The following is a 16,930-nucleotide window of genomic DNA, read 5'->3' as shown; positions in this document are numbered from 1 at the left end:
TGATGATCTGAGGTGAAGCTGAGGCAATGATGCTGGCACTGGGGAGCAGCTGCAAATACAGATTAACATTAGCAGAGAGGTTTGACAATCAATTGCTTGTAGGCTCATTTGAAACCCTATCAGTGAGTGGCAAGTGACAATTAAGCTGCATCGGGTGGCAGGCTTTATAGTGGCAAGTGAGTTAATGTACTTAACACAGCTGTATCTGGTGGCAGGCTTTAAGTCACAATCCAACACTTAATTTAGTCCTTAAATGGCCTGCCCATTATTTTATTTACAGTCCATGCCTCTTTCCCACATGGTGTATTTGTCTCAGTCACAGTTTTGGTAAGCCCACAAGCTAGCTCTAGCCAAAATGAGTAAAAAATAAACATCACTGGAAAGCTTCTTTGAAAAGTGGGGAAGACTCAATGATGAGACAGAAGACTCTAAGACACTCTAAGAATGCCAACAATAAAGAAAGCTGCATTTAAAAGAAAATACCGGCTGGGCATGGTGGCTCATGCCTGTAATTCCAGCACTTTAAGAGGCCGAGGCAGGCAGGATCACCTGAGGTCAGGAGTTTGAGACCAGCCTGGCCAACACGGCGAAACTCTGTCTCTACTAAAACTACAAAAATTAGCCTGGTGTGGTAGCATGTGCCTATAAGCCCAGCTACTCGGGAAGCTGAGCCAGGAGAATCGCTTGAACCCAGGAGGCAGAGGTTGCAGCGAGGCAGAGGCTGTACTCCAGCCTGGGCAACAGAGCAAGACCCCATCTCACAAATCAATCAATTAATTAATGAAAATACCAAGAGTTCTACTTACATTTCAGGTTCCTTGCAACAAATGATTCACATTCTCCAAGTGCTTTGTATAATATGTGGCAACCAGCTATCCAACAAAGCCATGAAAACCTTCAAAACTGTCTCACCACATGGAGACCAAGCACCCTGCATTAAAAGACAAGCCTTTGGAGTTTTTCAAAAGAAAAAAAAAAATGAAACACTAAGAATAGAAGCAATTACTGGAGGCCAAGTGCAGATCAAATGTGTCTGCACTTGAGAGCATCATTCTTAGTGGCTAACCACATCGCTAAAACTAAGAAGCCCTTTATTATTGGTGAAAAGTTGATCCTGCCTGCTGCTGAGGACATTTGCCATAAACTTTTAGGAGAGGCTGCAGTTCAAAAGGTGGCACACATTCCTCTTTCGGCTAGTACTATAATTAGACAAATAGATAAAACAGCAGAATATATTGAGGTACAACTGTAAGAGAGGACTGAGTCACTGTGGTACACAATCCAGGTTGACAAGTCCAGCAATGTTGACAAGGCAACAGTGCTTGCTTTTGTGCAATATATTTTTCAGGAGGATGCACATGAGGATATGTTGTGTGTACCTTTGTTGCCAACCAGCACCACAGCTGCAGAACTATTCAAGTCTCTGATTACATATCAGGAAAATTGAATTGGTCATTTTGTATCAGTATATGCATAGAAGGAATGTCTGCCATAACTGGACAGCTTTCTAATTTCACTACTCAGGTCAAAGAGGTCACTTCGGAATGTGAGTCTACGCACTGTGTCAAAAAATGACAAAAAAAAAATGTCGCCTAAACTTAACAGTTTGCAGGATGTGATTAAAATTATCAACCACATTAAAGTACATGCCCTTAGCTCACGTCTATTTGCACAGTTCTATGAGGAGATGGATGCAGAGCTTACATGTCTTCTCTTATATACAGAAGTGAGATGGCTTTCTAACGGTAGATCACTGGCCAGAGTTTTTGAGTTATGAGAGCAGCTCCAGTGATTTCTTTTAGAAAAACAGTCACCACTGGCAGCACATTTCAGTGACACAGAATGAGACACAAACTGCTTACTTCTGTGACATATTCAACCTGCTCAATCTGTCACTTCAAGGGAGAACAACAACTGTGTTCAAATCAGCAGATAAAGTAGCTGCATTCAAAGCCAAACTGGAATTATGAGGGCGATGAGTGAACACTGGGATTTCGCAGAATTTTTTTTTTTTTTTTTTTTTTTTTTTTTTGTGACGTAGTCTCACTCTGTTACCCAGGCTGGAGTGCATTGGCATGATCTTGGCTCACTGCAACCTCCGCCTCCCAAGTTCAAGTGATTCTCCTGCCTCAAACTCCCGAGTAGCTGGGATTACAGGCACCTGCCATCATGCCCAGCTATTTTTTGTATTTTTAGTAGAGATGGGGTTTTACCATGTTGGCCAGGTTGGTCTCAAACTCCTGACCTCAAGTGATCCTCCCACCTTGGCCTCCCAAAGTGCTGGAATTACAGGAGTGAGCCACTGTGCCCAGCTTTTTTTTTTTTTTTCTGAGACAGAGTCTTGCTCAGTCGCCCAGGCTGGAGTGCAGTGGCACAATCTCAGCTCACTGCAAGCTCCGCCTCCCAGGTTCATGCCATTCTCCTGCCTCAGCCTCCCGAGTAGCTGGGACTACAGGCGGCCGTCACCACAACCAGCTAATTTTTTTTTGTATTTTTAGTAGAGACAGGGTTTCACCATGTTAGCCAGGATGGTCTCGATCTCCTGACCTCGTGATCTACCCACCTCGGCCTCCCAAAGTGCTGGGATTACAGGCATGAGCCACCGCACTGGCCTTTTTTGTTTGTTTGTTTGTTTTTGAGACAGAGTCTCGCTCTGTTGTCCAGGTTGGAGTGCAGTGGCACAATCTCAGCTCACTGCAGCCTCCACCTCCCAGATTCAAACGATTCTCCTACCTCAGCCTTCCCAGGAGCTGGGATTACAGGTGCATGTCACCATGCCCAGCTAATTTTTGTATTTTCGGTAGAGATGGGGTTTCACCATGTTGGCCAGGCTGGTCTCAAACTCCTGACCTCAGGTGATCCACCTGCCTTGGCCTCCCAAAGTGCTGGGATTATAGTTGTGAGTCACCACACTCGGCCAGCAGAGATTTTAAAAGAGACTGAGCCAGGGCCTTCTTTCTCCCAGCTGGTGCATGATCACCTATCTCAGCTTTCAAAAGAGTCTGAGCATTATTTCCAAACCACAAAAGGCCCCCAAACTGGGAAGGAATAAATCCACGACCCATTTGTGAATAAACCAGGTGAACTGACTTTGTGCGCACTAGAAGAGGATCAACTGCTTGAGATTAGAAATGACGGTAGCCTTAATAGTATGCTTGGGACAACTTCAAATCTCCATACATTCTGGATTAGAGTCAAGGTGGAATATCCTGAGATTTCCACAAAAGCACTGAAAAGCCTGCTTCCATTTCCAACATCTTATTTTTGTGCAGCAGAGTTTTCTGGAGTGATGGCAACCAAAGCGAGACTAAGACATTGACTAGACATAAGCAACACACTTCTGGTGTCACTGTCTTCCGTCACCCCCAGATGGGACCATCTAGTTGCAGGAAAACAAGTTCAGGGCTCCCGCTGATTCTACATCATGGTGAGTTGTATAGTTATTTCATTATACATTTCAATGTAATAAAAATAGAAATAAAGTACAAAATAAATGTAGTGCACTTGAATCATCCCAAAACCATGCCCTCATCCTGTCCATGGAAAAACTACGTTCCATAAAACTAGCCCCTGGTGTCAAAAAGGTTGGGGACTGCTGTATAAAGGATTACTATCCAAAAAATATAAAGAACTCCTATAACTCAACAACAAAAAACCAAACAACTCAATTAGAAAATGGGCAAGGCTTTGGAGATGCCACTGCCCCTGAAAGCTCCCTGCCACCAGCCATGGTCAACCCCACCATGCTCTAGGCCATGGACAGCCCCTGAGCCACGTGTCCTTTGAGCTGTTTGCAGACAAAGTTCCAAAGACAGCAGAAAACTTTCACGCTGCAACCACTGGAGAAAAACGATTTGGTAATAAGGGTTCCTGCTTTCATATAAATATTCCAGAGTTTTTGTGTCAGGGTGGTGACTTAACACACCATAATGGTGTGGCAATTTTCATAATGGTGTGGCAACATCCATAGGAAAAACTAGCAATTTTCCTATGGATGTCAGCGAGGAAGAAACAAATATCCCTGTATTAATGTCATAACCATCGTAATCACTTGTCTGTATTAATAATGTCAAATCACCAGAAACTCAGTTAAACAACTGATACTCAAGAAGTGGAACTGGTAGTAGGGGACCTTTTACTTTTGTCATGCTTGAGGATTTACTCCTCTCAAGCATGTATCAATTTTGAAATTTTTCTTTTTTTTTTTTTTTTTTTTTTTTTTTTTGAGACGAAGTCTCACTCTGTCGCCCAGGCTGGATTGCAGTGGCGCGATCTCTGCTCTCACTGCAAGCTCCGCCTCCCGGGTTCACGCCATTCTCCTGCCTCAGCCTCCCATGTAGCTGGGACTATAGGCGCCCGCCACCGCGCCCGGCTAATTTTTGTATTTTTAGTAGAGACGGGGTTTCACCGTGTTAGCCAGGATGGTCTCGATCTCCTGACCTCGTGATCCGCCTGTCTGGGACTCCCAAAGTGCTGGAATTACAGGCGTGAGCCACCGAGCCCAGCCAAAATTTTTCAAAATGCAAATCTGCGGAGGAAATAATGCCCTATTATAACAAAGCTGCAGAAAACAAGTACTCTCACTGTCCTGGAGGGCAATCTGGCAACAGTTAATTTCAAACAACTAACTGCTCAAAAGTAGGAAAATAAGTAAAGGACAGTATACATGTATTACAGAACGGCAGTCTTAAAAGAGTGAAGAATCCAGATATAAGAACATGTTCAGGCCGGGTGCGGTGGCTCAAGCCTGTAATCCCAGCACTTTGGGAGGCCGAGACGGGCGGATCACGAGGTCAGGAGATCGAGACCATCCTGGCTAACACGGTGAAACCCCGTCTCTACTAAAAAATACAAAAAACTAGCCGGGTGAGGTGGCGGGCGCCTGTAGTCCCAGCTACTCAGAAGGCTGAGACAGGAGAATGGCCCGAACCCGGGAGGCGGAGCTTGCAGTGAGGTGAGATCCGGCCACTGCACTCCAGCCTGGGTGACAGAGCGAGACTCCGTCTATTAAAAAAAAAAAAAAAAAAAAAAAAAAAAAAGAACATGTTCAAAATACAATAGATTTAAAATAAAAGTAGATCATAAGACAATATAAGCAGTACGGTTCCAAATTTATTTTAAATGCCTACTTAAATGTATATACAAAAAAAAAAACTAAAAAGATATGCCAATATGTTGAGAGGTACTGTCCGGGTAACGAAAATAAGACATCACCTTTATGTTCTTTTTTGTATGTTTTTCTGTATTTACTGACATTTCTGTAATGATATATATGTTATGTAATCAGAAGGAAATGTTACACAGGAAAATAAAAAGCTCAAATGTATTCAAGATACTGAATTCACAATATAGCAAAGACTAAATATGTCATATTTTAGAAAAAAATCTAGGGCCAGGCACGGTGGCTCAAGCCTGTAATCCCAGCACTTTGGGAGGCCGAGACGGGCAGATCACGAGGTCAGGAGATCGAGACCATCCTGGCTAACACGGTGAAACCCCGTCTCTACTAAAAAATACAAAAAACTAGCCAGGCGAGGTGGCGGGCGCCTGTAGTCCCAGCTACTCGGGAGGCTGAGGCAGGAGAATGGCGTAAACCCGGGAGGCGGAGCTTGCAGTGAGCTGAGATCTGGCCACTGCACTCCAGCCTGGGCGACAGAGCGAGACTCCGTCTCAAAAAAAAAAAAAGAAAAAAATCTAACAAAAATAGACAAAATCTTTTCTTGGTGCTCTTAAAGGTTTAACCTTGAATTCCCTGGAAAAGTCACTCATCCAAAACACAGCATTCCCCAAAGATGTCAAACAAAAGAGGTATTGTCAGGATAAGTTCAAACTGCATCCCAATTACCTGCTGTAAGACTTCTGGATCACTGTTGTGATGACTGTGAAACTGGAGGTGAGAGAGAGGGATTCATACTGGAATCCTAAGGCTCCCACTCAAAATCTGTCATTTGAACTTAGCCATAGGCACTAAACCTCTCTAACAAGCTCAAGAAAGAGAAAGGGCAAGAGAAAAAAAGTATACTCATGATGTCACAAATTTCTAACAATCAAATATTATTACGTTTACAGCCTGCCTTTTAAAATACCATCAGGATTAATAAAACAAAATAAAATTCTTCACTAGGTTGGATTCTTAATTAAGCATTCACCAGTCACTCACTATGAACTAGGTCCTGATGATACAAACATGAAGACAAAGTTCCTTATCCTCAGTCCCTGAGGCAGAGATGCAATTAAGCATGATCTAAAAGGCTAAATGCCATACTAGAGGTTGGTACCAACTGCAGTAGAAGCAGCAATGCTTATTTATATCAGGCAGAGTGGGAAAAGGCATAAAAAAGAGACGACATTTGAGCTTTTTCAGTTAACATTCCCCAAGCAGAGAAAGGGAATCATGGGATTCCAATGATATAACAACACCCTGAGCAAAGCAATAAAGGTAGGAACATTATAGCCCTGTCTGGAAAAGGGTAAGTTGCCCAGCATATCTAGAGCACAGAAAATGCGGAGAGAGACCGGGCACAGTGGCTCACGCCTGTAATCCCAACACTCTGGGAGGTCAAGGCAGGCAGATCACTTGAGGTCAGGAGTTCAAGACCAGCCAAGAGAAGAGGGAAGAGGGGAGAGGGGAAAGGGGAGAGGGGAGATGGGAAAGGGGAAAGGGGAGAGGGGAGAAGGGAGAGGGGAGAGGGAAGAGGGGAGAGGGGAAAGGGGAGAGGGGAGATGGGAAAGGGGAAAGTGGAGAGGGGAGAAGGGAGAGGGGAGAGGGAAGAGGGAAGAGGGGAGAGGGGAGAGGGAGGGGGGTCGGAGAGAGGAGAGCAGAGAGGGGAAGGAGAGGAGGGGAGGGGAGAGAAAATGTCAGAAACAAAACTCTGAGAAAAGTTTAGTGCCACCCTTCCTCCTGTACAGGAAGACAAAAATGAAGTTAACATCTTTTTAAAGCTGATATTTCTTTCTCATTCCCCATGCCTTAGTAAGTCCACACAGACCTTTTAGTAGCATCTTTGCCCCTTGTTAAAACATCGTAGCCATGAACTAAGGCTAAGGAGCCCATCCTAACCTCAAACATTATCAAGTTCACAAAGGTGGCACAGCTGGCACTATCAAAAAATGTTCACACAGATAATCTGCATTCAAATCACAACACTGCAAACACTACTTGTTTATACACTAGACATAATTTCTCCCTAGGACAATAAAATTTTCTTCCTCTCCTGTCCAACCCTTTTTATTCTTTTTTTTTTTTTTTTTTTGAGAAGGAGTCTCACTCTGTCGCCCAAGTTGGAGTGCAGTGGCGTGATCTCAGCTCACTACAAGCTCCACCTCCCAGGTTCACGCCATTCTCCTGCCTCAGCCTCCCAAGTAGCTTGGACTACAGGCACCCGCCACCACGCCTGGCTAATTTTTTCTATTTTTTACTAGAGACAGGGTTTCACCATACTAGCCAGGATGGTCTCGATCTCCTGACCTCGTGATCCGCCTGCCTCAGCCTCCTAGAGTGCTGGGATTACAGGCTTGAGCCACCGCGCTCGGCCCTGTCCAACATTTTTATTAACCACTTGGAAAAACATAGAAGACAAACCGTGTAAAGGTTCAAAGAAAATATAGTAATATCTTGGATCACAAACTTAAGCTTCAAAAAGATTTGACAGGTTGTACTCATGAGCCAAATACAGTGGTTAAAATGTTAACAGAAATAGACTACGTGCTCGCAAACGAGACATTCCTGATATGCCCTGCTCTTGCAAACGAAGCAGGGCGTTCCCGATAAGTCCTGCTCTTGCAAACGAAGCGGGGCTTCCTTCCCTACAAACAGGGAGGACAAAGGAGCCAGCTGCAAACAGCAGACCCTGGGGGCTTGTTTATGTGTAAACATCTTGAAAATCCAGAAAATCAGGGAAACGTCAGAAAAACAACAATGTGTCTTGTGACTTGGCAACATTCCACAAACGACTGTATAAAATAAAGCAGAGCGCACCATTCGGGGAGGCCGCCATGTTTGTCTTGTCTTGTGTTGTCTTGTGTGTTCATTCCTTTGTTTAGGAAACACGTGGACCCCAACAAATATTGTTTAAATGAAACTAAAATTTTACATTTCTGTTTAATATCATACAAGTTCAGGATGGACGGGATATAGCTTGACCTCAGTTCATATAAAATAAAACTTAGAGTTATCATTTCAGTATCAGCAATTAGTGTGAAATGGCAGCTCAGAAGTCTCTAAAAATCAGTCTTTATATCACATTAACAAAAATGTCCAATTCAGTGCTACAAATATGTGTGTAAAACCTTCTGCATGCCTGGTTCTGAGGTGCATCGGCTAAGAATACAAAGACAGGCCAGGTGCAGTGGCTCACGCCTGTAGTCCCAACACTTGGGAGGATCACAGAGTCTTACTCTGTCACCCAGGCTGGAGTGCAATGGTGCGATCTCGGCTCACTGCAACCTCTGCCTCCCAGGTTCAAGCGATTCTCCTGCCTCAGCCTCCCGAGTAGCTGGGATTACAGGCGTGCACCACTACGCCCAGCTAATTTTTGTATTTTTAGCAGAGGTGGGGTTTCATCATGTTGACCAGGCTGGTCTCAAACTCCTGACCTCAAGTGATCCACCCACCTAGGCCTCCCAAAGTGCGGGGAATACAGACATGAGCCACTGTGCCTGGCCCAAGATAACAATTTTAAATGTATTTTTTTATTGTAGGTCATAGTCAAAAGTTGGAAAGACACTGGTCTAATGAACAGGATAAAGTATACATATCACTATAAACTACAAAGTATAACAGGATTTAACAGAATAAAATATATCTGGTTGGAGAAAGAGAGGGGTAGGGCCAAGAATCTAGGAAAGGATTTACAGAGATAACAATATATGAGAGAAGTCTTGGCAGGCTGGAAATAATTTAAGAAATAAAGACATGGGGGAAAGGCACTCTATGTAGAAGGAACAATATTAACAAAGACATGATGCAGCAAATAAGTGTTTAATGGTCCTGGGACATGGCAGCACTGGTTATAAGTTAAGCACAAACAGAAGAACCTGAGGAAAGTTCAGTTTGGCTAACGTGTAAAGTATTAACAAGTCAGTGGATGAGGCTGAACATGCACATCTGAACCATAACATGAAAGTGTTGGATACATTAGATAAACCATGAATGCTAGCTATTCCAACTAGTCTTAGCTCTGGGGCCTTAAACCATATTATCTCTAAGATTTCTTAGAGTTCTAAAATTTATGACTTACTGAAGAGCTATGATACAAGTTATTTATATGCAGGCACAGAACAAGGACTTATAAGAAACTACAGGGATTCATTACTCTACTCAATAAGAAAGAATGTTCTCATTACAGCTAACAATAAAATGGGCTGTCCCAAAAAGTAGTGAGGGCACTGGCAATAGATATGTTTGAATATAGGCCAAATACATATCTGTTGAAGGTATGGTACTAAATCAGTACTATCAAGTTCTGTGTTTATCACACTCTAATTCTTCTATCATGTTGGTTCTCACTTATTAGCAAGAGCTCATGAATGAGTTCCAAAGGGAGAGGGAGAATCATATTGAAGTAGGAGGATGGGATTTTATTCCATTGTAGATAAGCAGGAAAATGGGAAGCTTCTGAATGACATTTCCCAACATAGTAATTATCTTTACTAGAGTATCCTAAGGTGTGATATAGCAAACCAACTGCAAGTACTTAGCTAAAATAATTTGGTGATGTATAAAAAAAAAATTTTAAAGTTTTAAGAGCTAAAATATGTGAAAAAAATACTTGCTTTTCCAGGCAAAAGCTGTCAAAAGGGGGTATGCAAACACTTAAATGCATAATCATAAACAGGTTTGGTTTGTTCATTACAATAAAAGCATAACATTGGAATTAAAATCCTAATATAGCATATCCAATAATGCTCACATATTGGGAATAATTTCAGATCATTCTTAAAGAATAAAGACACAAAAATTTTAAAAAATTCAAAATACAAGCTATTAAAAATTAAAATTTAGCACCAATATAAAAATATGGTATGAAGATAAAGTAGTTTCAAACTCAATGACCATTCTTTTGAGACTGTCCTGCTTCAGAATGCGTCTAATACTACACAGAAATAGGTGCCATGTTTACAATTTAGCTTAATGTTTCTAAATCATAGTCTAATACTGCATGATAAAATGAACTAGAAATCTGAAGTCTACTGAATAGATTTAAGATGATTAAAAACTTAAACATAAGACCCAAAACTATAAAACTACTAAAAGAAAACATAGGGAAAATGCTTCAGGACATTCATCTAGGCAAAGATTTTATGACTAAGACCTCAAAAGCACAGGCGACAAAAACAAAAATAGACAAATGGGGCTGCATTAAACTAAAAGCTTCTGCACAGCAAAGGAAACAAACAGTAAAGAGACAATCTACAGAATGGGAGAAAATATTTGCAAACTATTTATCTGATAAGGGACTAAAATACAGAATATACAAGGAACTCAACAGCAAAACCAAACAACCCCATTAAAAAGTAGGCGACAGGCCGGGCGCAGTGGCTCAAGCCTGTAATCCCTGCACTTTGGGAGGCTGAGACGGGCGGATCGCGAGGTCAGGAGATCGAGACCATCCTGGCTAACATGGTGAAACCCCGCCTCTACTAAAAAATACAAAAAGCTAGCCAGGCAAGGTGGCGGGCGCCTGTAGTCCCAGCTACTTGGGAGGCTGAGGCATGAGAATGGCCTAAACCCAGGAGGCGGAGCTTGCAGTGAGCTGAGATCCGGCCATTGCACTCCAGCCTGGGAGACAAGAGCGAGACTCCATCTCAAAAAAAAAAAAAGCAGGCGACAGGCTGGGCACAGTGGCTCATACCTGTAAACCCACCACTCCTCAGGAGGGAGGGCCTCCTGAGGCCGGGAGCTCAAGACCAGCCTGAGCAAAATAGCAAGACCCAGTCTCTACAAAAAAAAATTTTAAATTAGCTGGGCATGGTGGCATGGAACTGTTATCCTAGTTACTGGAGAGGATGGCGTGAGCCCAGGAGTTCAAGGTTACCGTGAGCTACAATCATGCCATAGCACACTAGCCTGGGTAACAAAGCAAGACCTCATCTTTAAAAAAAAAAAAAAAAAAAAAAAGCAGGGCACAGTGGCTCACGTCTGTAATCCCAGCACTTTGAGAGGCCAAGGCGGGCAGATCACTTGAGGTCAGGAGCTCAAGACCAGCCTGGCCAATATGGTGAAACCCCGTCTCTACTAAAAATACAAAAAAATTAGCCAGGCGTGGTGGTGCACACCTGTAATCCTAGCTACTCAGAAGGCTGAGACAGAAGAATCACTTGAACCCAGGAAGTGGAGATTGCAGTGAGCCGAGATCACACCACTGCATTCCAGTCTGGGCGTCACAGCAAGACTCAGTCTAAAAAAAAAAAAAAGAAAAGAAAAAGAAAAAGGAAAAAAAAGTAAAAAAGTCCAATACAGAAATAAAATTCCTTAAATGTAACTATCCAGTTTAAATTGAAAACTGTAGAGTATATCTCATCTTTCAAGCCAGAGTCATACTACTGACACATTCCTCTCAGAGGACACAGTGTAATAATACAATCTGTGGCTTAGAATCTCAAAGTTCTACATTCAAATCTCAACTCAGCACTTACTATCTAAAGTACCTTAGATCAGTTACTTAATTTCTCTCAGCTAAAGCTGCTTTCTCATCTGTTTAAAAAAGAGGGGAGAGGCGGTGATATAGTGTAAAGCTCAAGTAGAATCATGAATGTGGAAGTTCCCCATAAACACTAAACAAGACATCAAGCACATCCTCACTTTTCAGAACAAAATAAAGTTATAGGTATATGAAATCTTTCCTACCCCTAGTGGATGATGCCTTTACCTCTAAAGGGGTATTGGGGTCCTTCCAGAGGTTGCAAAGGTTGGGCTTCCCTCACTGAATAAATATCTAAAGAGCACACTGTCTTCAGACAGTGTGAATTCTAGTACATTTACCAACAGATTTACTCAAATTTTGTGAACACTAATTATTTCAGATCTGGTTTCAAGGATCTATTCCCTCCCCACCTTCAGATTATTTTCCTGCACCACAGGATCTTTACAAGTTTCTTTTAAGGACTCAGGGTTCGTTTTTTTTGTTTGTTTGTTTTGGTTTTTTGTTTTTAAGTGCTTTTCTTCCCTATCTGGGGAAACCTAACCAAAAGGAAATTAGGTAAAAATAATGCATAAAATATGCATTACTTTTTAAATAGGAAAAAATATAACATTACAAAACTAAAATGTAAGGTCTTCAGATTGGTAATGAAAAAAATTTTTCATGTTCTACTAAAAGGGATTAAGAAAAAATAAGCAATAAATGCCCTAAATTATTTAAAAATTTGCCTTAGCTGGGCACAGTAGTTCACAGGCATAATCCCAGTGACTCGGGAGGCTGAGATGGGAGGATAACTTGAAGCCAGCAGTTTGAGACAAGCCTGGGCAACATAGCAAGACCATATAACTAAAAAATACTTTTTTAATTAAAATTTTAAAATTAGCCAGGCAAGGCTGGGCATGGTGGCTCACACCTGTAATCCCAGCACTTCGGGAGGCCAAGGCGAGCAGATCATGAGGTCAGGAGATCGAGGCCATCCTGGCTAACACAGTGAAACCCCATCTTTGCTAAAAATACAAAAACAAAATTAGCCGGGCATGGTGGCGGGCACTTGTAGTACCAGCTACTAGGGAGGCTGAGGCAGGAGAATGGCATGAACCCGGGAGGCGGAGCTTGCAGTGAGCCAAGATCATGCCACTGTACTCCAACCTGGACGACAGAGCAAGACTCCATCTCAAAAAAAGGAAAAAAAAATATTAGCCAGGCAAGGTGGTAAACACCTGTAGTCCCAGCTACTTGGAAGGCTGCAGTGGGAAGACTGCTTGAGCCCAGGAGTTCAAGGCTGCAGAGAGCTATGATCATGCCACTGCACTCTAGCCTGGATGACAACAGCAGAATCCCATCTCTCAAGCAAAAAAAAACAAAAAAAACAAAAAAATTGCCCACGACAGCAGCAGAATAAACAAGATGACCTGAAGCAGTTTCCACTTCTAAGACGTCAAACTAATACATACATACTCAAACCTTTACCGCTCCTCTATTCAAGGAATTTAATTACAAACATTCTTGTTTTAAAAATTGGTTGGTGTTTGTTGCTCCTGCTGTTGCTCCTGTTAGAGGGTAAGAAAAGTATTTTCTTGGTTTTTGTATTCTACATTTGGTACTTTGGGTACAGTCAGTATAGGGAAAGACAGGTGTTTCACAAAAATAGCTGGATTTTTCTCACCTAATACACTTTAGAGCAGGAAGCTTCTTGGAAAGGTAGAATAAAGAATGGAAGGATGCAGGACTTTCCAAGCATTCATGGCAACAGAAAGGAAAGCAGAGATTCTCTAAGAGGGAAAGAGACATAAGAAGTCAAAACGCGGGCGAATGGGTACGGTAAAGAACAGTACCTTACAGTACCAGAGAAAGAAAGCAAGACAGTCAAGTATATCACAAAATACTGCCCACTGCCAAGAAGAAAATTAAGGAAAATATACAATCGTTGAAAGACAAAAAAAAAGTATTAACAATCTTTGGGATTCAGTTTCTTCATCTATGATAGTCTTAAGACTACTCTGGGAATTGACATGGGGTTACCTAAGTGAGAGTCCCGGGCACATTGACAGGCCGATCACTGACCCTCCGAAAAGGATAATGTCCTCCCCACTGCCTAAAGTCACTCACAGAATATTATAATGGAAAGGGGAACTCAGTAATCACCTCATCCTAAATGAATAAACCAAACAATTCAGTCGTGTTATAACCTGTCCAGAATTCCTATATTATAAAAAATTTAATAAGATATTACTATAGGATCTCAAAGCCTTACCAATGTCAAATACAAATGAACGGCTGCAGTGGAAAAAACCCTTTGTACTGCTGCAACAGGAGACTCCTTCCCTCACTAACATCAGGGCAAAAGGAGGCCCTCGAGGCCCTCCTCCACAAATTTCTCCAAACTGGTAGGAAGTTAAGTATAAGGGGTTTCCCTCTCTGCTATATGGTTATAGGTTGACAAACAGAAACAGAAATCTGTGCTCCAACTTAGTCATAAAAATCAAAGCTGAAACTCAAACATTTTCTCACAGGAAAATGATAATGCTTAAATTTTCAAGCTAGCCTTCATAGCAATTAAATGATGCGGCAAAAATGCCATTTTAATTGACTTTTTCTCATAAGTATAATGAATAAGCTACTTCATAAAGCGGATTTTATGAAAAGGTCTAGAAGTGTAGCCCTAACATCCTTATGGAAAAAAAAAAAATTGTGTCCTGAGTTTTAAACAATTTACACAAAAACTTTTAGATCATAACTAAGGAGGGGACAGTAGAAGACTGTGAGATAAACAGGGAGAGAGTTGCTTGGTTTGGTAGAAAAGGCATCTAAATTATACTAAACCACAGCTGCTATGAAAACGTCTTCAGTGTAACTGTCTCTCTCATTTAGCAAGCATTTAAGCTCTGCCCTGAGCCCAATGCAGTGGCCTCCCAAAGGGAGTAACAATTTTTCTAAAGCTAAACACACAGTCCTAGGAATGCAAGAATTCCGTTGCATCTTGCTGGGTAAATCACACACCAAATCCTAGTGCTTTCAGATTCACATGTACCTATCTTGATTACCTTGCATTGGCTCTGTCTCAGAACTAACACACTTAGTGTTATTAGTCTAAATACCAAGGGGAAAAGAAGAAACCAACGCTTATTAAGCATTCCGCATGTTCTCATTTCACTTTCACAACCCTGTAAGATAGGTAAACATTATCCCCAATTTATACATTAAGAAAATGATGTTAAATTACTTGCCCACACCACCAGTAAAGAGAAGCTAGGACTCTGAATTCCACTTTGTTCACTATTCAAGGGCTCCTCCCCACCCCAAAAAAAGGGCTCCTCTCCCCTCCAAAAAAATCAATCATGGGGTGCCACTGGAGAGTTGACCACTCACATTGATTACTTGTTATTCTAGTTCAGCAGTTCTGGGAGCGAGTTATGAAGAAGATAAACCACCAATTCCTCATTTCACAGAATCAATTCAGTATTCAGGGAATACTCTAAGGGGTAAAATGTCCTTAGAGGTGAATCCTAGCTCTTCGCATCATTTCCCAATTCCTTCTCAATAGAGACTCTAGGACCAGAGCTCCCGTTATCACCTCCACCCTAGCATAGCTAATTGTTTCACAAAGTTTCCTTTTAAAACAAGACTTTCTACCAGAATAGAAGACCTCTCTGCTGGTCCTCAAATTTAAATAAATTTCATTTTCACACGATAACCTGCCTAATAGCATTCCAAAACACTCGTTACCACCGCAGTTTCAAGTTATTTGGTAGTGAACTGTGAACTAAATCTTGACTAAATTGCAGTAAAGATGGGAAACAAAAATCTGTTTAGACAGATTTCCTATCTAAAATTTTCCACTACGAGCTTAGGAAAAATAAAACCTGTACACTCAACATTTTAAATCTGTTTCTAACTGAACAAGATGATAGGTGATGCAATGAGGCTTAACTCTTATCATGTAATTGACACAAAAAACTAAAATTGTAAAACATTCAATACTTTAAATTACTGAATATTCTTTTTAAAGAAGTAGATTACTGTAAGAGTTATTTAGCTTCTGGAGTTTAACACTTATAACAGATAAAAAAAGGTTTCTAAGAGGAATAGGGTCTCAACTGAAAACAGATTAAAAAAAAAAACCCGTGTCTATAAAACATCTAAACATTGATACATGTCCAAAAACATTTCCCATTGTAAAGTATTATTTCTAATACTAACAGCAAAACAAAACAGATCAAACATTTGCAGTCAAATGTCCAAATTTTTGAACTGAGAAAATGATGTCAACGTTTTTCATCCGTTTAAGGTTCCAGACCAAAAATAAACAGCCACCGGGTTCATCAATTCAGGTGCGGAAACTCATTAAAATTGAGCTTCTGGAGCGAAAAAAACATATTATCGGAATTTGGCTTCTCGGGTAAAATTGCCCCGTGGCCCACACCAGAAACCTCGGGCAACTGCCCGGGCCTTGCCCACCCCTCCCGCGGGCCGCACCTGCCAAGGCCGCACCGCCAGCGCCCCCTGCCGCCCTCTCTGCAGAGAGACCCGCGCCCACCCCCGCACCCGCACCCGCACCCGCCCCCACCCCGCGCTAGCCCGGCGCCGAGGCCGCGCAGCCTGCGGGCAGGGGCGGGGGCGAGAGGATGCGAATCCAGGCGGGGCCGGGAGCTGGGCGCGTCCCTCAGAACCCCAGGCAAGGCCAGGCCGGAGCCTCACCTACCTACGCCGTATTTCTCCTCCTCCGTGGGGGTCCACATGACCGTGCCGGGCGCGGCCCCGCGGGCGCGGCAACCGGGCGACAACGCGGCGGGGACGGCCGCGGGCCCGGCTGTGGCGCACCGCGAGTCGAGGCGGGGACGGTCAGGCGGCGCGGGGCAGTGGGCGGCGCATCCCTCACAGGCCGTCCGGGATGCCGCCGCCACCCCCTCCACGTCTGGACCGCGAGGCTCCGCGGGTGGCCCAGCAGCCCCTGGCGGCGCGGGCGAAGGCTCGCCACCTGTCCTTCGCCGCTGCTCCCGTGCCGCCGCTTGCTTCCTCCCAGCTCCGCCGCCGGGCTCCCGGCGCCGCCGCGGCTCGGCTCGCCCCAGCGGGCTCGCAGGACGCCCGCGCATGCGCCACTCCCTGCCGCGCAGGGGCTCGCGCTGCCCGGGCTCGCGCCGTCCCGAGCCCGCGCGCGAATCCACGCGCCGCTGCTGCGCGCCAGCAGAGGGAAATCCGCGAGAAGCGATTGGACTGCCCGGCCCCGGACTGGCTTTCTCGCTGGTCTGGGGCCCTCAGCTGCAGCAAACTACGGAGGGGGCGAGGCC

General features: G+C 43.4%; 1 protein-coding gene across 17 annotated transcripts in view; it reads right to left on the bottom strand.

Moving 5' to 3' along the window:
- DOCK3 (dedicator of cytokinesis 3) overlaps positions 1 to 16,709 on the bottom strand; it is a 687,722-nt gene extending 671,013 nt beyond the window's left edge. For all 17 annotated transcript variants that reach the window (XM_005547251.5, XM_005547256.5, XM_005547252.5 and 14 more), the window contains exon 1: positions 16,345 to 16,709. In XM_005547251.5, coding sequence (XP_005547308.1) covers positions 16,345 to 16,381 — 37 coding nt within the window. In that variant the 5' untranslated portion in view covers positions 16,382 to 16,709. The remainder of the gene's footprint in view (positions 1 to 16,344) is intronic.
- Between the last annotated feature and the right edge of the window lie 221 nt (positions 16,710 to 16,930).

This window comes from Macaca fascicularis, chromosome 2 (genome assembly GCF_037993035.2).
Source record: "Macaca fascicularis isolate 582-1 chromosome 2, T2T-MFA8v1.1".
Classification (NCBI taxonomy): Eukaryota; Metazoa; Chordata; class Mammalia; order Primates; family Cercopithecidae; genus Macaca; species Macaca fascicularis.
This window is presented reverse-complemented; position numbering and strand designations above follow the sequence as displayed.